Raw genomic sequence first — 24436 nt, 5'->3', positions numbered from 1 at the left:
AAGACGCTGGATGACTGGGGCACATCTAACTTCTGTACTTCTCTTCTAGCTCCGTCTCACAGGCTGAAGCACTGGCACGGGACCTTACGCCCAGCCCCGCCCCAAAGAGAAAGAAAAGACGGCGGAAAGCGGCAGCTGGTGCTAGCACGTCGCTTGGCACGTAGCAGGTGCTCAGAGCTCTGACTTTTTCCTGGTAGGAAATGAAGACACCAGTCCGCCTCTCCACCAAGAACCCGTGGACCCTCATACCCAGGCAGCAGTTTGGGTTTGGAAAGGTTATTTTTACTGCTGTAGGAAGTGAACTGGTGACCCTGTTTCTGCAGCTGGGAAGACATGGGAAGACACACAGAGTGGATGTCCCAGGCCTTTGGGTCCCTCTCCTGGCCTGTGTTTTTGCTGGAGAGAAGTGCTGCCCACAAAAATAAAAAGCAGAACATGGGCCATGATAGATCACAGTTTTTTTATTCTTAATGACATAAGCAGGAAAAAAAAATGTCACATTCATACTAAAAATTCCAACTAGACTCAACAGGAATTAAGTCTTTATTTGTAATGGAAAGTCCCAGCCTCCCGTTCCTGTCCAGTGCGCGTACACGTACACATACACACTCACACCCCGCCAGGACGCCCTCCTTCAGGGCTGCCTGGGCCGACTGTCCTGCCTGTGGAACTGAGGTAAACTAGCTCAGTACTTAAACTAAGAGGATCTACCTTACGTAAGGTACAGGTAGACACTTGATCTCTATGCCCGCGCCCCACCCCCACCCCTCCAATCCTAACAGGTATCTGGGACTTGAGGTTCAGGCTCCTTCCTCAGCTCCACACGCAGCCACGTATGAACATGTCGGACTTCAGAGCTCTTCTGGGGGGGGTGGGGAGGAGTGGTCCCCAGCCACAAAAACATTCAACCTCAGTCACTAAAGGGGGAGGGGGACCAGTTACATCTACATCACATTATTTATAAAATAAGAATTACGTTTTATATAACGTGTCCAGAAGGAGCTCCAGTCCCTCAGGAAAGCTGCCTGGGACAGCACGTGCGCCTCCTCTTCACACAGGCATAACTTACTATACAGCTAATTTCTAGTCAATAGCGTTTATACTTAACCATCTCGATGAACCAAGCTTGAAGGAATTTAAAAGGCAATTTAGCTTAAATACAAAAATAAATTTTTTTATTTTGTTAAAAAATGTTTAAATATTTTTTCTTTTAATTTAGACACACGCATTCATACTTCTCCCGAAGAGGATGGGCGTGGCAGCAAGGCTCCTGGGCCTGGGGGGTGCAGTTGCGGAACAAAGGAAGAAAAAAGGATGGATTGGCAAGGGCCCTGAGGGGGAAAAATAACTAAGATATGACCTTAAAGCGGTAAAGTATGGGTCACTAATTAGGTTTCCTAACAGGTGTTATGGGTGATGTAGCCTCAGTGAGGTCAGGTAGGGGAGGGGAGAGGTACAGAGGAAAGGTCTTTGCTTCCCCCAGGCCCCACCCTCCTGGGCTGCCAGCCGTTAAAGTCAAAACACCATTTGAAAATTCAGGAGTCAGCACTTGTAGCCATAAAGTGGTGCTACTTTCCACATTCAATTAGCTAGGCCCCAGAAAACTTGAAACAGTTAAGTCCGGCACTACCAACATGCCGCCACTCATACAATTCAATTCTTCCTCCAAACTCGATTCAAAGAGCGATAGACGTGAGCATCAGACAGTAACACAGGACAAGGCTCGAAACATACAATCCCGGAGAGGCAGACAAGGGCCCGCTGAGGCCAACAGGTGTAGGGGAGGAGGGAGCTGAAAGCAGCGGTGGGCGTCCTGCCTGCTCCAAGAGCTTTCCCCTCCTGGAGCGAGGTATCTCACCCCTGGCTCTGCCAGGCTAACAGTCTTGAGCCACCAAGCTTTTAGGGGCCAAACTGGCAGAGAGGATTGGAGATGAAACATTGACTCAGAATTGGCAGGAGGAAAACGGCAGGAGCAGCACCCACTGGGGTCTCCAAGGCAAAGCTAGATTCAAGATCATTTAAAAAGGATTAAATCCTGCAAGGAACCAGTGAGGGACAAAGCAGCAAGAAATGGGGAAAGAGTCCCCTAAAGGGACCCGAGGAAGAGAACCACTTCTTATAGCCAAGCCAAGCAAGGAAAAGCTTTAGGGATAGTCAATTTCCCGCAATCCCATCGAATGCACACCAGACATCCAAGCGGGCTGCAGCTTACACCCTCCAGCAAAGGTGGCTCTCGGGGCCAAGGTGGGAAGGGAGGCCGCCTGACTACGGTCACACACAGCAAGAGGCAGGGAAGCGAGTGAACGGTATGTACAGATGTTTCCTTAGTTCTCCAGCCTCACCAGCAGGACTGTTCAAGTAAAGGTTTTGGGCTCTGCCCTGCCAGACCTGGCCTCCCCCTCCCCGAGGCTGGTGCTTCCTCCAGGAGCAGGAAAAGGGCACCGGGGCCGCAACTACCCTGCTGGTGGCTGAAGCCAGAGATCTGGGGCAGGTTTGCTTTATGGAACTCAAAAGGTCAAAGGCTCTTCCTAGCAGGTGCCAAGGTCCAGATTTGGGAAAGGGGTGGGGGGAACGGGGTCAAGGGACAAAGGCTATTTTTTGCGGGTGTGCTGCCTTCGGGCCTGCAGTCGCTGTCGAGCCCCTGGGGTCTTGGATCCCGCACCAATGGAAAACGAAGGGGCCGCTGATCCTGGAAAGATTCAACAAGACCACATCAGGGCAGCTGCTACCGGAGAAAACATCTCCAGGTACCCTACTCTCTGAAAGTTAGGCCAGTAATAGAATACTAGGTGCTTCCCAAGCTGCACTGTGCAGAAGGGGCCTACTGAAAACGCAAAACCCCAGAGAAGGTCTGAGAATGAGGTTCACGAATCCATTTTTACCTGGCTTCCCAAGTGATCTAGGAACTTCTACCCAAGATGGCTCCTCTCTGATCTCTGCCGTCCAACTCCCTTACCTGGGTTGTGTGGGCTCTCAAGCCAACCACACCTTTCCCACATCAAGCCTGACCTTCATAGGGCCTCGGAGAGCCAGGAAACCGCTACCCATCCCAACCCACCTCAGGAGATATGCAGGTCCCACTGGCCATAGAGACTTGCTGCTTACCGAAGGGTCCGACTCCAACAAAGCCTTGGGTGGGTGTTGAGGACGCCCCAAAGGAGAGGCTGCTGCCCGATGTGCCCACTCCAGGAGTAGGGGTGTTCTGACCAAAGGTGGGAGTGGAGGTGCCTAGAATGAAGAGAACAGACAGCAGAGAGCTGTAGAGACCAGGCCAGTGAGCAGAGGCCATCAAAGCAGGCAGTGGAGCGAGGTAGGTGGTGGTTCTCTGCAGGGGCATTTCTCACAGGACACCCGATGCCCCTTCCTCCCCCACTGTTCCTAGTTCTCTCCCCGAAAAGCGACTGTAACATATTTAGTCTTAACACCTGCTGCTCCAGGCGACTGCCTTCTCCCAGCCAGCCTGCTAGTGGCAGTGCTGCAGCAGACAGAAAGCCCCTCGTGCTGCCTGCCTCTGGTCACACAAGGAGTTGTGGGCCAAGAAGTTGCCTTGGTCAACACTGAAAGGCCCCCCACCTCCTAGCTTGACCAAGTCACCTACCTTCTACCAGGGCTAATCTCGTTATGCTGCTTCTCTCTGGTTACCTATCCCCTCCCCTCTAGAAGCCACAAACTCAGCACCACTCCACCTGTTGGCTCCTAATCTCACAGTGCTCTCCAGAACGTCAGCAAACCCGCCTCCCCTCACCTGCTCCAACCAAGTTCCGGCTGCCCTGTCCCCACACTGCCTTCCCCTTCTAGGCCAGGCTCTTCTCCCTCAAGTGCGCAGGTCCTAGGGCTAAGGAGGCGCAGGCATCTTCCTCCTCAAATACCTTAACTCATTTGAAGTTCAGGTCATCAGACTTATAATCAGTACCTTGTCCTTGTTAGCACCATCTTTCAACTGTTAGGCCATTCCCCTTCATTCATGGAGGACACCTGGCTCACTGTCCTCCCCATCCCACTCCTGGTGACTTCATCTGCAAGGATGACTGATGATCCATCCTCTCTACCCCCTGACCTTGCTGCCTTGATGAGCCCCCCGCCCCTCAGTATGGTCATCCTGTCACCACCAGGAACTGCTCCAGCTCCCAGATCTCACTGCAAGCACCACTGCACTCTTCCTCCAGCTATTTCTACTTCTCCCACCTCCCGCATTTCCTCAACCTCACCAAGGCCTCCAGGCCCCCGTGCCTCCTGCTATGCTTGCTTGGGTTTACACAGGCTGGGTTTTGCCAGCTCTCTACATATTTTAGGTCTAACATCTCAACAACTGAATGTTGCTGGGGAAAAACTGGCCTCACTGTGACACTGTGATCACAATTCTCCAATCCACAAAACTGCCTGGCAAATCTATTACACTTTCTTCTTTTTTTTGGAGATAGGGTCTCGCTCTGTCACCCAGGCTGCAGTGCAGTGGCCTCCTCAATAGCTCACTGCAGCCTTGAACTCCTGGGCTCAAGTGATCCCACCTCAGCCCCGAGTCGCTGGAATTACAGGCGTGAGCCACTGCACTTTCTTATGTTCCTTTCCACATTGTTCAAAATGACTACTTCAAGAGGCACTCTTTGTATATATCTTAACCTGACTCACTCCTGAAGATCTTCTCTCATATTTAATGAAGAAAACAGAAGCTACGAGGGTCAAAACTCATCTTCCACATGGCAGATAAGACCACTTCATTTTTCTGCTTAAAATTCTACAATAATTTCCCTTAATACTTAAAACTCAAACACCAAGCACTGACCATGAAATATCTTCACCTCCACCTGCCTCTCAGCTCCTCAACACGTTTGCTCCATTGTTATCCCTCCAGCCATACCGGCCCTTTCTCTGCTCATGAACACACCAGCTTGTTTCGGCCCCCGGGCCTTGGCACCAGCTGTCCCATGTGCCTGCAAGGTGTGCTCGCTTTTTCAGGCTCTCGCTACCCCCATACTCCCAGCCCTCTTTTGTCGCAAATACACTCTCAGCTTAACTTTTTTACTTCCTCACAAAGGCCTTCCTTGTCCACCTTAAATCCACAACGGCTCCTCCAGTCATTAATTACATATCCTGTCAAAACATTTACTGCTACCTGACATGTGACGTCCATATTTAATGTCTATCTTTTCACCACCACAGCAAAAACTCCCCAAGAGCAGAGCCTGTGCTTGCTCTTAAAGCAGCACCTGGCCCGGCAGACCAAGCGTGTTCCCACACTTACCTCCAAACACAGGTTTGTTCTCGGGCGCGCTGGGCACGTTGAAGGCAAAGGGTGTGCTCTGGCCGGGTGTGCCCAGGGTGTTCTGGCTTAAGCCCCCACCAAAGGGTGCGGTGGTACCTGTGGTCCCACTCTGTCCAGCTCCAAAGCTAAATGCTCCAGAGGTGGAGCTGGTGCCTGGGGTAGCCACATTGATCCCAAAGCCCCCACTGCCAGCCGGGGCTGCCGATGCCCCAAACGTGAAGGGTGATGGAGTTGTGCTGCCAAACACTGAGCTACTGGTCCCACTGCTGGTGGTTTGTGTCGTAGCTCCAAAGCCAGAGGTGGTGGCTGCACCAAAGGAGAAAACCGCTGTGGTGCTACCAAAGGCCGGCTGAGTGCTGGCAGGTGTGCCAAAGGCGGAGGCTGTGGTTTTCAAACCACCAAAAGCTGAATGTGCAGTGCTGCCAAAGGCTGGCTGGGCTGGGGCTGGAGCTGGAGTCGCAGCTGGGGCTGGCGCTGCAGAGTTTCCAAATGTGAAAGAGCTGCCAAAGCTTGGGGCAAGGGCTGCCTTGGTGGCCCCCTGTGGCTGCCCATCAGTGGCCCCAAATGCAGGCTGGGGGTTGGCTCCTGGATATGATGGGAGAGGCTTGGTGCTTGAGCCAAAGGGAATGTTGAATGCTGGGGTGGTCGTGTTACTGAATGTCAGCGTAGGCTGGCTGGTGGTGGCCGGGGCTGAGGTGGTCAGGGTACTGCCAAAGCCACTAAACCCAGCAGTGCTGCTGCTGGTGGCTGTCTGAACAGCACTGGGAAGGGACTGGCCAAAGGTGGTGACTGTGGTTGACACGGGCATGGCAGGAGGCTTGCCAAATTGGAATATGGAGCCCATGGCTGGGGTAAAGCTGGCACCGGAGGCAGGGGGTGCCCCAAAGAGGAAAGGCTGTGCAGTGGAAGTGGTGGCGCTAGTCACGCTGCTCACGGTGCTGGTCACACTGTTTACGCCAAAGCCAAAAGCAGGCTTGGAAGCAGAGTCTGCAGATGTACTGGCTGTGGTGGTAGAGGCCACTGTAGAGGTGGCAGTGGCCAGGCCAGTGAAGAGAGGGGCAGTTGTGGCTGCAGCAGTGGCTGGAGTAGTTGTCTGCTTGAAGAAGGGACCGGACAATGGCACAGACGGAGGCAGCCCCGTGTTGCTAAAGACAGGCGGGAAAGTCAGGGCCGAGGTGCTGGCAGTCGTGGGGAGGGTGGAGCTGGAGGATGCTGTGGTCGTGACTGAAGGGCTAGATGGCTCGGGGCCTTCCTTCTCACTCTTAGGTGGGATGATAAAAATGGGCTTGAACATGGGAGACGATGAAGACACAGCAGGAGCCACAGGGGAAGGAGGGTTAGAAGGTGGGGTGCTCAGCATTCCAAACAGAAAACCTTGCTTGGGGATGGGGGACGGGGCAGATGGGGCTTGGGGTTTGGCAGATGTCTCGGCCAGGAGGGCTGGAGGTGACTTGGTGTCAGTGACTGGTATCGTGGAAGAAGCTGGGACCAGCCCCATGAACGTGACTGTGGATTTTGAGTCTGCAGAGGTGCCTGGAAGGGGCCCTGACTGTGAAGAGCCAAGAGGTGCCAGAAGGCTGGGTGTCTTCGGAGACGAATGGGCCTCAGTGGTCGCTACTCCAGCAGATTCTGGGAAGAAGAATAAAAAAAGGGAATTTGAACACTTCCAATATCTCTGTATCTACCCCATGCCAACCACAGAGCCAGGGATCCAAGAGTCAGTCAATGACTATGGCTAAGTCTACATCACAGGCTCGTGAAGTAAATCAAGTGTCTGTTATTTCCACCTGACAGATCATCAGAAAGAAGGGGACAAAATGGGGCCTTGCTGGGGGCCACATGTATGGAAACTACGGAAAATCCAATCACCTGAACTCAAGTTCAGTTACTTACCATCCAGACACAGCTTATGCATCTAACAAAGATCTACTCTGTTCACCCCCAGGCACTGGGTGGAGAGCATACCACCATGAATGTAAGAGGGGAGCACTAACCTTAACACCACCATGTGATAAGAGCAATAACAGAGGTGTGCATATATGCAGTGCCATGAAGGCACCAGCCTGGGACACTCAAAGGACCCTTGAAAACCTAGCGGGGAAAGGAATTAGTATTGTGCTGGACCTGTGGCTCTGACCAGCATGTAACGTATTAACCACATCACCACATGCACAGAAACCCCTCACAAGAAAAGCATTGTTGGCTTTATTCCCATTTTACAGATGACAACAGCAAGGCTCAGAGTAGCCAAGGAACTGGGTTTCGGATGAAGAGCCAAATCTAAGCTGTCTTCCCTGGCTGTAAGTGTGGCAGCACACCTGCCACACTTAAAGTTCTAAAGTTCTAAAACTTCCCAGTTAGAGAATTCTACGTTTTAAGCTTGGACCAGCTCAGGTTTGGTAAGAATGTGTTCAACCTTTAGAATAATTTCCCACGACTGATAGGCACGATGCTTTTCCTTCAACCTAAGCAAAGGTTGATGCTTCAAAGGCACCTCTCACTCACCTGGGAAGGATGGGAGGCCTGGGGAATTCTGCATTTTCTTCAAGCTCTCTAACAGCGGGTTAGTGCTTGGGGCCGGGATGGAGGCTGGGGAGGAGGCAGCCCCCGCAGCAGGCAGGGTAAAAGTAAATGAAGGCTGAGTGGTGGTTGGTGGGGTCTCAGTGATGGAGGTTGAGGCAGCATCTGAGGAAGAAAGAAAAGATAAAACTGTCCTGGCTTGTTTGGGACTTCTCTCCAGATGGCCTATCAGAGAGCAGGGGATGCTCGGTCGGGGTGGCAGGACAACTCATGTAGGAATGCCTCCCCTCCAGGGCAGTGTCCACGGTTGCCCAGGTTTCAGTGAAGAACCACATGGATTTTTTGAGTGAGAAAACCTGAACTCTTCCTGGGGTCTTTCCAGAGAAACCCATTTTTAAAAAAGATACCAAAATAACCAGAGGCAAGAAATACTTTAAACCTAGTGTGCAATTGGTCTGTACTCCTTACCGGTCTTGTCCTCCAAAACCTTGTTGAACCATTGTAATGAAGCTTTCTTTTCTAAGTCGAGGTCTTCAGCAGTGATTGAATAGCCGAGCTGAGGAGGTGGAGGCTACCAAAGAGATAAAGATTCAGGTTAATCAGAAGAAACGGCAAGAAACCTGTACTTAGCCTTCCTGAGACTCAGGACAGCAAAGCTGGGGTGGGCAGGAGTAGATGGACAAGACCGTACCAACGTCAGCTGTTCCCCTCGCCTGGAGGGCAGCAGCTGAATCTTCCGTTTTCGCTGCCCAGAGCTGCCAGGTGTTGATGGGGAATTCCATGAGTTCTGTTTCTTCCATGTGGTTGTATCTACAACTAAAGAAAGAAATCTAGACTTGTTTGCATTCTTCCCTCTTCCAGAAATGGATAATTTTGTCTATCAACTTGGTTCTTAACATTGAGTTTTCACTGGGCATCTCTGAAAAGATTCTATCTTCCATGGTTTGGGCACTTGGATGGTGTTTGCAAGATTATTTCTAATAGTCAAGATGATTTAAACAGACAACTGCTCCAACGTTGTACATACAACTGCTTACTGGACAGTAAAGTAAGTACCTAGATCGCCCACGGATGCCTCAAACTGAACTTATCTCTAACCAGCAGTTATTGTTTTCACTGTATTTGTCTGGATTACCTTTCTCACTTATCAGACTATAAACCTCTGAAGGATAGGAAACTTCTCTCTGTAGCTACCATGCCCCAGACAAAGTAATGTGCAGTATGTTTTTTCAATAGGTATTAATCTAAACATCCTCCATAAACACCTTCACCACCACCGCCACTCTGGCTGGCTCAGCAACCTACCTCTTTCTCCCTGGGACTCCTTTTCTGTCACCAGTGGAGGTGAAGAACTGGAATGATGACAAAGCTCCTCTTCTCTATTGGGAGAAAAGACAGAATTTAATTTAGAAAGATTTCCTGACCAAAGGACTGAGTAACTTCTCATACTCTTAGAACTACCAAATGGCCAATGCTTAGGAGGACCATGATTTACAACCTCAGTATGTCAGGATAAAGAAAAAATTCAAAAGGAAATTCCTACAGAAAAGGGAGGCAGCTCATGGAGGCCATGGAGAAACCTTTGTTTTAAAACAACCACAAAACAAGAATCTTCAAAACCTTATTTACACACCCTGCCAGGTTCTTGGGAGCTCTAGACACAGCTCCTGAGGGAGTGGATCCAGCCAACTGTAAGGACCTAGGGGGTCAGCTAAAGTCAAGAACCTGAAGGCTCCTGCCCACTGCCACGACTCTCTCCCTGCATTCCACACTGGGTGGTCTCTGCTCTTGCACCCTGACCCCTCCCGCTGGAGCAGGAGGTATACAGCAACAGGACTGTGAGAGATGAGAGCAATTCAGGTGGGTACTTCACTGTCCTCCTGGCACTTGATTTCTTTGCTTCTCCAAGTCAGAGGAGAACAAAGCCTAAGAACCAAATGCATTTCCCTCTTTTGCTCACCTCCCATGTGTCGATACAGCAAATGAGAACTGCAGGAGAATGCTCATTACCTTATTTTCTTTGCTGGCCTCTCTGGTGTCTGGGAGCGGGATGAGGCTGGGCTAGAGAAGGGTGATGAACTGGGGCCACTTCTCTTCCAGAGCTAAAGGTCAAACCAAGAGCAACATGACTAAGCCAAGCCAGTTGATAATTTAGCATCTAACCCCTCAGCCTAATTTTGTGGTTCTATTCATCACTGCATATAAAGCCTTTTTTTAAGTGACTAATAACATATTTCTTTGTGAAAAATGATCCCTGAAAAGTCAATTGCCAGTATTATTAATAATTATGGAAGCATGCAAAGAAAAAAAAAAGGAGTCTAGAAAAGTAATGGAATGCTAACAAATGTAGAAGGAATGAATGTACTTTTGCATATATTAAAAAGTGGAATGCTGCATTCAGAAATGGTAGAGCTATGCTGCATACAGCCCTACTACAGACTGCCTATGGAAAGGACAAAAGTAAATTAAGAAACTGTCCCAGTGAAGATAAGCCAGTAAACGAATTTAGTCTTTCATTAAATTTTCAGTTTTAATTTACTAAATTTATTTTTTAAAATACACTGTCACGGCATTTATGACTTTTGCAACATTTATGGCATTTATTATTATGTGACAATTATCCATACATCTGTCTCTTCTACCAGGCAAATCTTTGACAGCAAAGATGGGGTTTTCTTCTCTGCCTCCTTCAAAGGTAGCTAAGTAGCTGACGTAGAGGAAACACTCTGCAATTATTCCTGTAAGAGTTGAGCCTAATTACAAAGATACTGAACTATTATAACGTACACCCTTTTTTTCTACTTGAAAAGCTTCTAGTGATTTCTCACCCAGTAACAGCTGCATCACATAAGTACAAATAGGAAGACAACAATGTTCAATAAGAGTTCAAAAGAAGAAAAGAGGGACTTAAATAAAAGGTGATAAAAACAGAACAGTTCCATAAGACTAACATCAGGAAACCCAAGGCCCAGAAATGACCTTGAGAAGAAAAATGATCACATCATTAACAGTTTTTAAAGTTATGCTCAGAAAAAGAACAACAAACAAGAAAAGACAGTCATTTGGAAAGGCCAGAGCACAATGGTTTAAAAAATATGGGATTACAGGGACACAAAAGAACAGAATAGAAAAATCCATCATCAAAGTGATCCAAGGAATGAATGAATGTATAGTGATATATGAATACATATATGGCATTTTCAATTACTGCAAATTCCTACCACTAGCTCACTGGTTCTCACAACTGCTCCTCTGTCAACTGTGGAACTTTAAAAAAACATAAACGTCTTGGCCTTGCATTTTTAAACAAAGTGCCCTGGACACTGAAGGCTCCACATATCCTAGCAAGCAAGGGTCAGAAATGCCAGAGGTGACTATAAGGTTTAGCCAGGGTTGAGCACAACTTGGTTCAACAACTAGCCGAAAAAAGCGTTGTATCTCTACTATACATAAACACACATTCCACAAGTAACAAAGACAAGGATGTTTGCTGCCACTTCTATTCCATGTAATACTCAGTCCTAGCCGAATGTAATAAGGCATAAACAAACTGTAAAGATCGGAAAGAAAAGGAAAAAACTGTTATCACTATAGACAACATGATCGTATGTACAAAAATCCTGAAGAATGTAGAAATATTCAGAATTTAGCAAACTTTTTGACTACATAATCAGTTTTATTTCTACACACCAGCAATACACAACCAAAATTTAAAGATACTATTTATAGCAGCATCAAAAACATATGCCTAGGAATAAGTCTAATAAAAGGGAAGTAAAACCTCTATACAGAGAAATTAGAGATGAAGGATATTCCACATTCATAGATTGGAAGACTCAATATTATTAAAATGTCAATTCTATCTGAAATAATCATCAGTAGATTAAGGGCAGTCCTAATCAATATCTCAGCAAGTCTTTTATTTTTTTGGTGGAAACTGACAAGTTGATCTAAAAAGTAGATGAAAATGTGAAGGGCCAAGATCTAAGACAATCTGGAAGAGGAATGAGAAAGTGGGACAACTTATTCTACTAAATACCAAGTACAGGTACAGGCCAAGGGTAGAAAAACAGATCAATGGAACAGAACAGAATTTAGAAATGAGCCCACAACATACATACGGACACTTAAATTATGACAAAGGTGGTGCTACAGAGAAATAGGGAAAGGACAGTCCTTTCAATAAATGCTACTAGAGAAATGAACATTTCTTTTTTTGAGACAGAGTCTCACTCTGTTGCCCGTGCTAGAGTGCCATGGCATCAGCCTAGCTCACAGCAACCTCAAACTCCTGGGCTCAAGTGATCCTCCTGCCTCAGCCTCCCGAGTAGCTGGGACTACAGGCATGCACCACCATGCCCGGCTAATTTTTTCTATACATTTTTAGTTGTCCAGCTAATTGCTTTCTATTTTTTTAGTAGAGATGAGGTCTCACTCTTGTTCAGGCTGGTCTCGAACTGCTGAGCTCAAGCGATCCTACTTGTCTTGGCTCCCCAAAGTGCTAGGATTACAGGCATGAGCCACCATGCCTAGCTGAGAAATGAGTATTTCTATGGTTAAAAAAAATACTAATTTTGATCACGCCATACACAGAAATCAATTTCGGGTGGATTATAGATCTATATATGAAAAGTAAAATAATAAAGCTTCTAGAAGGTAGTATGGAAAAAAATCATGACCTTAGGTAGCTCCCGAACAGTACACAAAGTATACTAACCATAAGGGAGTAAAATGGCAAGACACAGAGTAGGACACTTGCTGCAAAACATAATTGACAGAGGGCTTATATCTAAAATATATAAGGAAATTATTCAAATCAGTAAGAAAAAGACAACTTAATAGAAAAGAGCCAAGAAACTTGAATAGGCATTTCATAAAAGAGGATATACAAATAGCCAATAAACAGTTCCTTTTTCTGTCTAATTAGTAATCAGGGAAATGCAAATTAAAACCACACTGAAATATTACTTCACACCCGCCAGAATCACTAAAGAGACTGGCAACACCAAGCATTAGCGAGGATGTGAAACAACAGAAACAAAAATCTCATATTAATACTACTTCTAGGAGTATAAACTGAAACACTCACTTTAAAAAATTATTCAGCATCATCTACTAAAACTGAACATACACATACTTTGTATGTGTGTACCAAAAGACTTATACAATTGTCCGTAGCAGTATTACGCATAATAGCCCCAAACTGGAAATCCAAATGTCCAATAGTAGAATGGATAAATTAATTGTGGTATATTCATATTATGACAGTATACAGCAATGAAAATGAATTGCTTACATGCAACATGGACAAATGTCACAAGTAAAATATTGAGTGAAAGAAGTCCAAAAGCAAAGAATGGATACTCTATGCTTCCATTTATATATTATAAAATTCAAAACAGGAAAAACTATATACGGTGCTAATATTCAGGAAGGAAGGAGGAAAGGAGTAGTGATGAGCAGGAGGTACGAGGGGGCTTCTGGGTGCTGAAAATGTTTTACTACTTGACCTGGTTACATGCAGCTGTACAGTTATGATTTGTGTTTTTCTATCTATCCTACTGATATAAAAAGGCCACGTAAAGAGTAAGGTAGATTATGTGACATGGAAGGCTACGCAAGGCATCATGGCTAAAAGAGAAAAGATAAGGCTTTTTAAAAAGCACAAATGCTGTGATCCCATTTTATAGAACAGACCAAAAATTCTGTGTATTATCTGTATTTGCACACACAGTAAGAATGCAACAATAGGTACCTATGAAATGGAGACTGGGAGAGACAGGACATGGGAATCTTGATTTTTACTTAAAAAAACCCCCGAGGCCAGGTGTGGTGGCTCACGCCTATAATCCTAGCACTCTGGGAGGCCGAGGCGGGTGGATCGTTTGAGTTTAGGAGTTCCAGACCAGCCTGAGCAAGAGTGAGACCCCGTCTCTACTAAAAAAAAAAAATAGAAAAATTAACTGGCCAACTAAAAATATATATAGAAAAAAAATTAGCCAGGCATGGTGGTGCATGCCTGTAGTCCCAGCTACTTGGGAGGCTGAGGCAGGAGGATTGCCTGAGCCCAGGAGTTTGAGGTTGCTGTGAGCTAGGCTGACGCCACGGCACTCTAGCACGGGCAACAGAGCGAGACTGTCTCAAAAAAACAAAACAAAACAAACAAACAAAAAAACAACAATAAAAACCTGAAACCAGGAAAGGTAATACTTGCATGTTACAGATTCCAAGAGTATACAGTAAAAAGTAAACTTCCCTTTTAGCTCAGTAATTATTACCAGTTTCTAATATACACTATCAGAATTATTCTGTGCATATTAAAAGATTAAAGACGCCAGCAGCCCAAGAACTATATAAAAAGATTAAAGACGCCAGCAGCCCAAGAACTATATACACAGTTCTGCACCTTGTTTTTTATGTATTTTTGAGATCATTCACAAGTACCTATTAAGCTGCCTTAGCCTTTTTTTTTTTTTTTAAGAGGGGGGTCTCACTCTTACAAACTCCTGAGCTCAAGCCATCCTCCTGCCTTGGCCTCCCAGATTGCTAGGATTATAGGTTGAGGGCCTGCTTTAGTCTTTTTAATAGTTACATAGTATTTCAACTTATAGAATTATTCTAAGTTAGTTATTCAGCCAGCTCCCCTGAAAAGATACATTTACATTGTTTCTAAGCTTCTGCTATTAAAATAATGCTACAGCCAAATCCTTGTACATGTCTTTGAGTATATGTGTAGGATAACTTCCTAAAGGTAACTAGCTGCTGAATCAAAGAGCATGTGCATGTGTTGACAACTCCTGCCACATAGCCTTCTAGAACCGCATAGCCTTCTAGAACCACACCAACTGAAGATCCCACCAGCAAAGCATGAGAAGCTTATTTACTCTAATACCGTACTTATATGGTTTCTACCTTATGTTTAAAACTTTAGTTCATTTGGAATAGGTTTCTCTAATATAGGAAAAACTCTTGAACATGAGAAAAGACCAGCAGCCCTTCAGAAAAATGGGCAAAAGATATGAACAGTCACGGAAACAGAACAGAAAATAATCATTAACATATGAACAGATGATCAAACTTATTCATAAGAGACCAAAATTAGATACTTAGATACTATTCTTCTCCTGTAAGACTGGTGAAAATCCAAAGCTACAACAACCTAATCTGTTGGTGAGGATGTGGAGAAACAATCCCTCTCGTACAATGCTGATGGGAATGCTAAATGGTACATGTTCTGCAGACGGGGATTTAACAACGTCTAGCAAAATAACATGTGCATTTAACCTTTGACCTGGGAATCTTGACTTCTAGGAATCTATGTTTTGCATATAGCTTAAAAAAATGAAAGACAAAAAGTGATAAAATAGAGAAGGGAACATTGTGAAGAGGAAAGGGATGGAAACTGGATTTCTCTGAGTGTTTCTTGCGTTAGTATACCATCTTTGGAACAAGTATTTTACATACTTAAAAGCAAAACTATTTCAAAAAGAAAAAACACAGAAATCCCCAAAACTTTCAAACATCTTGAACAAATGAACCTTACTGTATATAAAGTTGGTGATGTAACCAACTAACAATTCACATTACTTTAAAACACAATATTTTGATTGTATATCCCCAGTATTCATAGAAAGATATATACTAAAGACAAAATGAACCACAATTCTTAAACTGACTTCAGAAGTCTTACTGTTAATAATGACACTGATGATGTTATTTTGAAATTGTCTGTACTAGGATCAATCAAATAAGTAACTATGGACTAACATTTTTTGTGTAAGAATACGTAAAAACATAAAATCAAAGAAATTATGTAAAAAAATCCAGCCAATATAAATCTGAATTTGAAATATTCAGATTTCAAATTCCGGGGGGCGGGGAGACAACAAAGCTCTTTAATCAAAGACTGCTGGGGTCAAAACAAAAGGACATATGTGATAGTTTAAAAGGGCTTCCACAGGCCAAAATTGGAAAAGTTTGTGCATCAAAAATAATAATTACAATGTATTGAAAAACATGAAATGTTTACAAAAACTCAGAAGTTCATAAAGATAGCAACAGCAAAAACCTCACTCGTCACCTTTGGCTTTAGCTAGGGCATCAAGCCTTATTGTCCCTGTCATTTCTCTGGGCAGGGCCTGTTCTTCCATATAAAATTTCATTTTATAAGTGCAGAGGGTACAAGAGTATTAGAGTATCCCCATCTGCAACCTATATTAACAGATCTAGGTAAATGGCTGATAAAATGATAAATGGATGATAAAGTCATCAGGTGAAAAGGTCACAGAAATGTTGAAATGAATGAATCAAAATGACAACACCTGAATCGATCAATATTCATATCACTGAAATTGGGAAACCAGATATTACTTGCATCCTGATGTGATACAATAGGAAACACACAGCACTACCTATGAAGTATTCTGCCAAAATAACTGAATTTGAATCTAATCAAATCTCAGGATCCAAAAAAACCATTTACATGGAAAACAGGGTTAAGTACATGTTAAAATGACACCATGATGATGCAAACTAAATCCAGAATGGGTGGAAATTCTACAGAAGAAAATGATCTATTTTTTCAACAGCATGAAACAGGAAGAAGAAGTATAGATTACAAGAGCCTAAGAGATATATCAACCAAATGTAATTAATTGATTTTTGGCTCCTGATTCAAAGTAATTATATAACTAGTTTTGTACAATAAGTGCAATTTAAACATGGAGTGAGCCTGGGCAACATAATGAGACCCCCATCTCTAAAAGAATAAAAAACAAACAAAAAAAATTAGCCGGGCATGGTGGATCATATCTGTAGTCCCAGCTATTCGGGAGGCTGAAGTGATAGGATTGTTTGAGCCCAGGAATTCCAGGTTGCAATGAGCTATGATTGCAGTACTGCGCTCCAGCCTGGGCAACAGAGCAAGACATTATCTCTTTAAAAAAAAAAAAAAAAAAAAGTGATATTAACTAATATTAAAGAGTTATTATTTAAGAAAGATAGTAATATTGTGGTTATTAATGTTTAAAAAAAGTCTCAACAGTTAAAAATACAATGGAATATCTGTAGGTGAAATGAAATGTCTGCAATTTGCTTTAAAACACAAGAGCAGGTAGGGTGTGGTGGCTAATGTCTGTAATCCCAGCACTTTAGCGGGAGGATTGCTTGACCTCAGGAGTTCAAGACAAGTCTGAGCAAGAGCAAGACCCCAACTCTATTTAAAAAATTAATAATAAATAACAAAAATAAATAAAAATAAAACCCAAGCAAAAACAAATTGAGGGAATTGATGGAACAGGACTAATGAAATGCAGTTAACTATAGAAGCTACATGAAGGTTCACTGTATTTTCTCTCCTTTTGTGTACATTTGAAATTTTACATAATAAAAAGATTTTTAAAATAGGAATAATAAGTGTGAACTTTATAGGGCTATTGTGATTATGAGAAAATTCATGTAAAATGTTTAAAATAGGGCCTAGCACAGAATAAGTGCTCAAAGTAAAGGTTATTATTATTTTTTTTTTCAGACAGAGTCTCGCTCTGTTGCCCAGGCTAGAGTGAGTGCCGTGGCGTCAGCCTAGCTCACAGCAACCTCAAACTCCTGGGCTTAAGCGATCCTACTGCCTCAGCCTCCCGAATAGCTGGGACTACAGGCATGCACCACCATGCCCGTCTAATTTTTTCTAGATATATTTTTAGTTGGCCAGATATTTTCTTTCTATTTTTAGTAGAGACGAGGTCTCACTCTTGCTCAGGCTGGTCTCGAACTCTTGACCTCGAGCGATCCACCCGCCTCAGCCTCCCAGAGTGCTAGGATTACAGGCGTGAGCCACCGCGCCCAGCCAAGGTTATTATTAATATCCCTTTTTTTCCCCCCCATTCCCACAACTACTCTGGCTCAGACTTCACCTTTCATTTATATTACTGTAAGAGCTTCTGGGCTGATGAACTTGTCTCAAAATTTTCTCCTCTCAAAAATCTTTCTCCAAGGCCAGGCGCGGTGGCTCACGCCTGTAATCCTAGCACTCTGGGAGGCCGAGGCGGGTGGATTGCTTGAGGTCCGGAGTTCCAGACCAGCCTCAGCAAGAGCGAGACCCCGTCTCTACTAAAAATAGAAAGAAATTATCTGGCCAACTAAAAATATATATATAGAAAAAAATTAGCCAGGCATGGTGGCGCATGCCTGTAGTCCCAGCTACTGGGGAGGCTGAGGCAGTAGGATCGCTTAAGCCCAGGAGTTTGAGGTTGCTGTGAGCTAGGCTGACGCCACGGCACTCACTCTAGCCCGGGCAACACAGCAAGACTCTGTCTCAAAAAAAAAAAAAATCTTTCTCCATACATGCTTTATCCTTTTTTCTATCTACTATATGTTGGGTACCCACTTACTGACAGGCATGTAATGCGTGCTTTTCAAACATTACCTTTAATCATTACAATGATCCTTCCAAGATGAGAAAAAGAGAGGTTAAGTGATTTGTCTACCCAAGACCCTACAACTACTAAGTGTCAGAGCCACGACTGGAACCCAAGTCTGTCTGGCAGCAAAGCCTGCTCTGTTCCCTATACAATACTCCAATCTTGTTTCTAAAACAGAATTATGACCCCTTAATGCTTAAGAAATTTTCACTACATTCTAAATGCCTATAGCATAAATCTCTTTGATGACTCAATGCAATCCAGACTCAATCTACCTTTTCAATCCCATTAATACCATTTATTGAACTGTTTATCCTTTATCCATTTATCTGAATTATAGCTTTGTCTTGGATCAGTATTCCACATATGCACTGGTTTACTTTCTGGGCTTTCTATTCTGTTCCACTGGTCTATATCATCACTCAAGGGTTTGTACCTTCTCTTAGCTTAGAGGCAGTCCTAATTTCTGACACTCAATTAATTAATGCTGGGAACCCACTTCCCCCGCACTACAAGAACCGTACCTGTGAGAAGCCTCGAGTAGAGCTGTAGGAACTGGTAATGGCATTGCGACTGCAGCTAGGGATGCCACCTGTGTACGCACTTGCCAAAGAGCTCACAGAAGAGGTACGGGACCTCTTATTCATGTGGTCCTCTGAGCTCTGGGAATTGAGGCCTCTCTTCAGAGACCCAGGCCTAAAAAAAAGAAGATAGTTAGATGTACTATTGAAGGCAACACTCTTTTAAGATTTCATCCACAGTCATGACACCTTTGTTAATAAACATGAAGAAAAAAGGGTAATGCTCTTAATTTCTGCTGCTAAATAGATCTGACAAAGTCAGTAGGGAAAGCCAAATATTTAAAACTTAAATATATAATTCCATCTGTATAATAATCTAGAGAAAGCACACTAATTTACAGTGACAGACAGCAGATCAGTGGATGTCTGGGGACGGGGGCAGGACTGGAGGGAGGATACAGGGAGGTCATGAGGAACTTTTCGAGGTGATGATATGTTTATTATCTTTATGGTGGTAATGGTTTCATAGGTGTACACATGTCAAAACATACACACTTTAAACAGGTAGTTTATTGTTGATTATACTTCAATAATGCTGTTAAAAAAAATCAGAGTTATGTTTTCTAAGCCTCCAACTGAAACAAATTCCGTATATATCTTTCCTGTGGGAGGGTTGTCCAACTTCAGTTACAACGTAGACAACTCAGTATCTCCTACAGTGATCCCCGTCAACCATAAACCTGTTTATTCTTATTTAAATGTATTTCCTCTATCTTTCACCCATGACTCCCATCTAAAGCCAAACCATACAAGTTAGTTTGCCTCTTTCATGTGATAGTCCTTCAGTTTTTTGGAGGACCATTATCATCTCTCCCTCATTTCCTTATTCCCCTTGAGATTTGCCTCCTCTGGGCTAATACTTGTACACGTCCCAAATCCCTTCACCCACCACCACCACTCCCCCTTGCGGCTGTTGCAAATCTCCTTCACATCTTCGTTGCTTCACTACAACTTCAGTTTGCGTGCATTCTGTCTTGCGGTGCGGTATGCCAAACTGAACACAACACTCCGTGAACACTCTGAGCAGAACTAAGAAAAGCAGGACTACCACCCACCCACCTCATTCTAGCCTTTCTTCTAACAGCACAGATTAGGAGCACGTTAAGCTTTTCTGGCAGCCACATCACACTGCTGACTCAAATTAAGTATATAAGCTATCCTGAAGTCTTTTCACACAAACTGCTAAGCCATTTTCCTTTCTATTCAATTCTTACTCCAAAGTATTTTTAAACTCAAATATTGAAACTTTACATTTATCTTAAATTTCGTATCGTTGCATTTTACCCTTTGCACAAACCTTATACTTTTTCTATTTATATATTTGGTTATCAAATATATTTACAAACCCTCTTGGCCTTAGCATATTTCATCCATATTTATGCTAAAATATTAAAAGGAATTGGACAGAAGACAATTAATTGTGGGAAGTTACTCAAAATATTCCTCTCTGATTTCAAAGATGTGAACCTGAACTAATTGATAGAAAAAACAAAGAGGAAAATCTATAGGGCAACCACTCCAATAATTCCATTTTTCCAAGTAGTTGATGTTTTATCCACATGCATTCTCACTTACTTAGGCACAAAAGAAGCGGGGACTCCATTGGCCACCAGGGGCTCAAATGCTGAATGTCCACTCCCACTGCTATCATGGCGCCTGTGATAAATCAAAAATTTCTCAATGAAATGACCTGACTTCCTCAAAAAAACTCCACAAGAGCAGGGCTTTTGTCTTGTTCACTGCTCTATCCGCAGTACTTGGAACAGGGTCCGGCACACAGTATGTGCTCAATAAATATTTGCTGAATTACAAAATGAGTGGAATCTTTAACTGACTCCTTGGAAAGCCACAAATAGTCCTGCATCCTAATTAACCTCTTAAACGTCCTCTTTCCACACTTAGGAAATTGCTGACTCCATTTTCATTACGTTACCATATATGCCAAATAAGGAAATTGGTTTTACTCTCATTACTGATAACTCTACCGTACTCTAGTTTTCACTTTTCTTTGACAAGTATTTCCTTCAGCACAATTATGACATTTAAACTGGTGGTTAACCAAATAATTGAACAACACAAAATGTGAAGGGAAGACTTTGAGTATTCAAATATGAAAATAAAATTTACAACCTCTGTATCAAAAGTAGAGGATAACATAGCTAATAGTTGTCAGCTTCTCTCTGGAAAGTACTTAAGGAAAATGTAAATTATAAAATGTATCTAACCTGTGCCTTAGGAAATGAACAGCACTGAAGCCCTTATTACCAGGCTCTTTCACGAAAGAAAAAGAAGGCGACCTATTAAGGCTCACAAACTGGAGAAGGCCTCCGTATCTCTATGAGAATGCTCTGCATTTCATCAAATTCTGAGCCCTGTTTAGTACTCTACTGGGCCTGTTACCTTCTTTTGTTTTCTTGGCTATCAGCAAATATTTGGTCTTCTTCCTCCACTGTCCTTTTCTTTTTCTCTTTGAGGGCATTCAGGACAGTCTCCTTTGCACATGGGTCTGGGGCATTACTTGATGGTGAGGACAGTGTTGAGCTGATTATCTGCTCTGATCTGTAATGAAAGACAAGACTCTAGCGGTAAGACATTTTAATTACCATGCCATGTAGCACAGACTCAAGTCACTGAAAATCAGAAAGAAGCTAACCAATAGGCAAAAGTATAATTTAGACTCATAAAAACTGCTCTTAGCAATTAAAGCTACTGTCAAGGGCAAAACATGAAAAACAGAAGGTTTTACTAGAATCTGGGACTTCTCGTTCACATAAGCTGCTTCTTCCTTTTTTCTGCTTTGTAGTTGTTCTGTCAGAGGAACAAATGTAGAAGAATGAAGTGGACACAAAAGGGATAGTAGTCTTCCAATAGTAATACTCACATTGTGGGACGAGTCAATTTCCTGTCGGGAGGGGCAATCCTCACAGTCACTGGGCTACACACCATCTTGGAATTTCGAGGAGATAACACAGTCTTTTTCTGACAACCATTCCAGCACACTGTGGGAAGTACCCCCACAAGGGAATACTGGGCCTGCTGGATCGGATACCGTCTTCGAGGTGTTATTACAAACCGATTTGATAAAGTCCCACAATCCCTGCAGAGAATGGGAGACACATTGTGGAATCAAAGAAGCATAAAAGAATGTCAGAAAACTTAAATGGCTAAGGAAGCACATGAGTTCAGACATCCTCCAGAGAGCTTAAACCTCCTTCTAAGCAACAGAACACGGTATTTTTATGGCAACTTTCCCCTGTTCCATCTAAGGGCAGAGAATGACAGCTGCTTAACAGCTGTCTCTACAACGGACTTCAACAATTTGAGAGAGAAATTGAAAACCCTGCCCACGCAAGGAAAACTACAATGGAAAAAAAGTATGTGTTGTTGGGGTGTACAGGGAGGAACTTTTCAAGAATCCTTCAATCCTTCATGCTAAATCATCAGTAACATACACTGAAAGCCAAACATTTTTAACACCTAGTTCATCTTCTCAACTAAATATATTTATCAGGAATCTGACATCTTCACCAAATTTTCTGCATTCTCTTTTATCATTCAGCTTTTGAGACTAAATAAAAACATCTCCTCATGCCAGGTGTAGTGGCTCATGCCTGTAATCCTAGCACTCTGGGAGGCTGAGGCGGGAGGACTGCTTGAAGCCAAGAGTTTGAGATCAGCCTGAGCAAAAGCAAGAACCCATCTCTACAAAAAACAGAAAAACTGGCATGGCGAGATGGTGTGCCCTGTAGTCCCAGCTACTTGGGAAACTGAAGCAGGAGGGTCGCTTCAGCCCATGAGTTTGAGGTTGCAGTGAGTTATGCCACTGCACTCTAGCTTGGATGGTAGAGCCAAACTGTCTCAAAAAAAAAAAAGTCTCTTTGATTTGATCAGCTCGGCTGGGCAGTGGCTCATGCCTGTAATCCCAGCTGTTTGGGGAACTCCTCAAGGCCAGGAATTCAAGACCAGAATGGGCAACATAGCAAGACCCTACCTCTTAAAAAAATGAAGAAAATTCGCTCAGTGTGGTGGCATGCGTCTGTAGCCCTAGCTACAGGGGAGGTTGAGGTGGGAGGATTCCTTGAGCCCAGGAATTCAAGGTTACTGTGAGCTATCATCCCAACACTGCAATCCAGTCTGGGCAACAGAGTGAGATGCTGTCTCTTAAAAAAATTTTTCTTTGATTAGCTTTATCAAAGAGGTGTTTTCTGACACCACCTCTTTGAGCTCTGCTAAGTGACATAATTTCTTTCTTTTTTTTTTTTTTTTGAGACAGGGCCTTGCTCTGTTGCCCAGGCTAGAGTACAGTTGATAAAATTTCTTTTACTGGTTCAAAGACAAAAATATAACCAAACACGCTGGGCGCGGTGGCTCACGCCTGTAATCCTAGCACTCTGGGAGGCCGAGGCAGGTGGATCGCTCGAGGTCAGGAGTTTGAGACCAGCCTGAGCAAGAGTGAGACTCCATCTCTACTAAAAGTAGAAAGAAATAATCTGGCCAACTAAAAATATATATAGAAAAAAATTAGCCAGGCATGGTGGCGCATGCCTGTAGTCCCAGCTACTGGGGAGGCTGAGACAGTAGGATCGCTTAAGCCCAGGAGTTTGAGGTTGCTGTGAGCTAGGCTGATGCCACCGCACTGACTCCAACCCAGGCAACAGAGCAAGACTCTGTCTCAAAAAAATAAATAAAAATAAAAATATAACCAAACATACTACACAACTAAATAATATTTTCACCCAAAGTAGAGATATTTTAGTGGTTTATTATGTATTCTGCTAAATCTAGACTGTACTAAAATTCAGGCTGTTTTAAGAATTGGAAGGGAATAGTTTTGGCAACACAACATCTCATTTCAAGAGTTGGAGGAGGGCAAGAGATGGCTGACACACGACGGTTTTGTCAAAGAGGACAAAACCACATAGAATCAATCCACTTTGGATGTGATGAAAAAGAAAATCGTTTTAAAAGTCAAGCCCTCAATTTAAAACCAGTCTATCCAGGGGAGAATCTGGGAAGATCAGTGTATCTTACCTGTGGGAAGGCCTCCTAGAGGAACGGAGAAAAGGCGTGGGGAGAGAGGGGTAAACGTGGTGGACACGATGGGTTGGAGGGGTGGGAGGGGCAGGACGGGCGAGACGGGCGGGTGGGCGGCGGCCAGGCCTCTCTCGCAGGTCCCTGCCCTCCTGAGCGGGGGCAGGCTGCGGGGGGCCAGGTTTGCCCAGGTAACTGCCCATGAGGAGCAGTTCAGCGGGGTCAGGTCCTTCGAGTAGCGTCCGCGGCTCTAGAAGATTTCCGTTTACTGCAGACTTGGTCGGAGGCGAAGCAAGCAGTGTTCGCCGACGCCGCGCGTTCCGAACGAGCGAGGACAAGGCGCGCGAACCTCGGGGCTCGGGGCTCAGTCCCCACCAGGCCGCGGTAGCCCCCACAGCCAGCCAGGCCAGCGCAGCCACCGCTGGCACCAGGTACAGCACGAGGCCGAGCAGCGACAGGCCAAGGAACGCCGCTCCGGCCGGCCCGCCGCAGCCCCCGCCCCGGCCTCGGCCGGCCCTGACACTCGCTGTGGGCCGTCGCCGCTCGCCTCCTCCAGCCGCCGCAGCCGCCGGAGACATCGCGGCTCCGCGCCGCGGAGAAGACTTAAATATCCCAGCGTGCAC

At 44.4% G+C, this 24436-nt stretch overlaps 2 protein-coding genes across 3 annotated transcripts in view; one reads left to right on the top strand and one right to left on the bottom strand.

Moving 5' to 3' along the window:
• Positions 1 to 524, top strand: part of NSUN5 (NOP2/Sun RNA methyltransferase 5) — a 4898-nt gene extending 4374 nt beyond the window's left edge. Inside the window, exon 10 of one of the 2 annotated variants that reach the window (XM_045543119.1) lies at positions 50 to 524. In XM_045543119.1, coding sequence (XP_045399075.1) covers positions 50 to 164 — 115 coding nt within the window. In that variant the 3' untranslated portion in view covers positions 165 to 524. The remainder of the gene's footprint in view (positions 1 to 49) is intronic. The other variant, XM_045543120.1, reaches the window with a different exon arrangement.
• POM121C (POM121 transmembrane nucleoporin C) lies at positions 446 to 24436 on the bottom strand. The gene is made up of 13 exons (XM_045543097.1): positions 23814 to 24436; positions 21664 to 21879; positions 21183 to 21341; positions 20358 to 20438; positions 18726 to 18897; positions 9794 to 9885; positions 9089 to 9162; positions 8475 to 8599; positions 8252 to 8354; positions 7769 to 7948; positions 5243 to 6892; positions 3106 to 3228; positions 446 to 2689 (listed from the first exon to the last, which is right to left on the bottom strand). The coding sequence occupies exons 1-13, from the start codon at positions 24389 to 24391 to the stop codon at positions 2592 to 2594; spliced, it is 3651 nt and encodes a 1216-aa protein (XP_045399053.1). The 5' UTR covers positions 24392 to 24436; the 3' UTR covers positions 446 to 2591.

This window comes from Lemur catta, chromosome 2, assembly GCF_020740605.2.
Source record: "Lemur catta isolate mLemCat1 chromosome 2, mLemCat1.pri, whole genome shotgun sequence".
Classification (NCBI taxonomy): Eukaryota; Metazoa; Chordata; class Mammalia; order Primates; family Lemuridae; genus Lemur; species Lemur catta.
The sequence above is the reverse complement of the archived record's forward strand: the minus strand, read 5'-3'. Positions and strand labels throughout refer to the sequence as shown.

Coding starts and splice junctions, on each gene's coding strand:
- POM121C (XM_045543097.1), bottom strand. CDS start 24,391: ATGTCTCCGGCGGCTGCGGCGGCTGGAGGAGGCGAGCGGCGACGGCCC. Junction 21,342..21,663: donor AAATTGACTCGTCCCACAAT/GTGAGTATTACT, acceptor CTTTCATTACAG/ATCAGAGCAGATAATCAGCT. Junction 20,439..21,182: donor AGCCAAGAAAACAAAAGAAG/GTAACAGGCCCA, acceptor GATTTATCACAG/GCGCCATGATAGCAGTGGGA.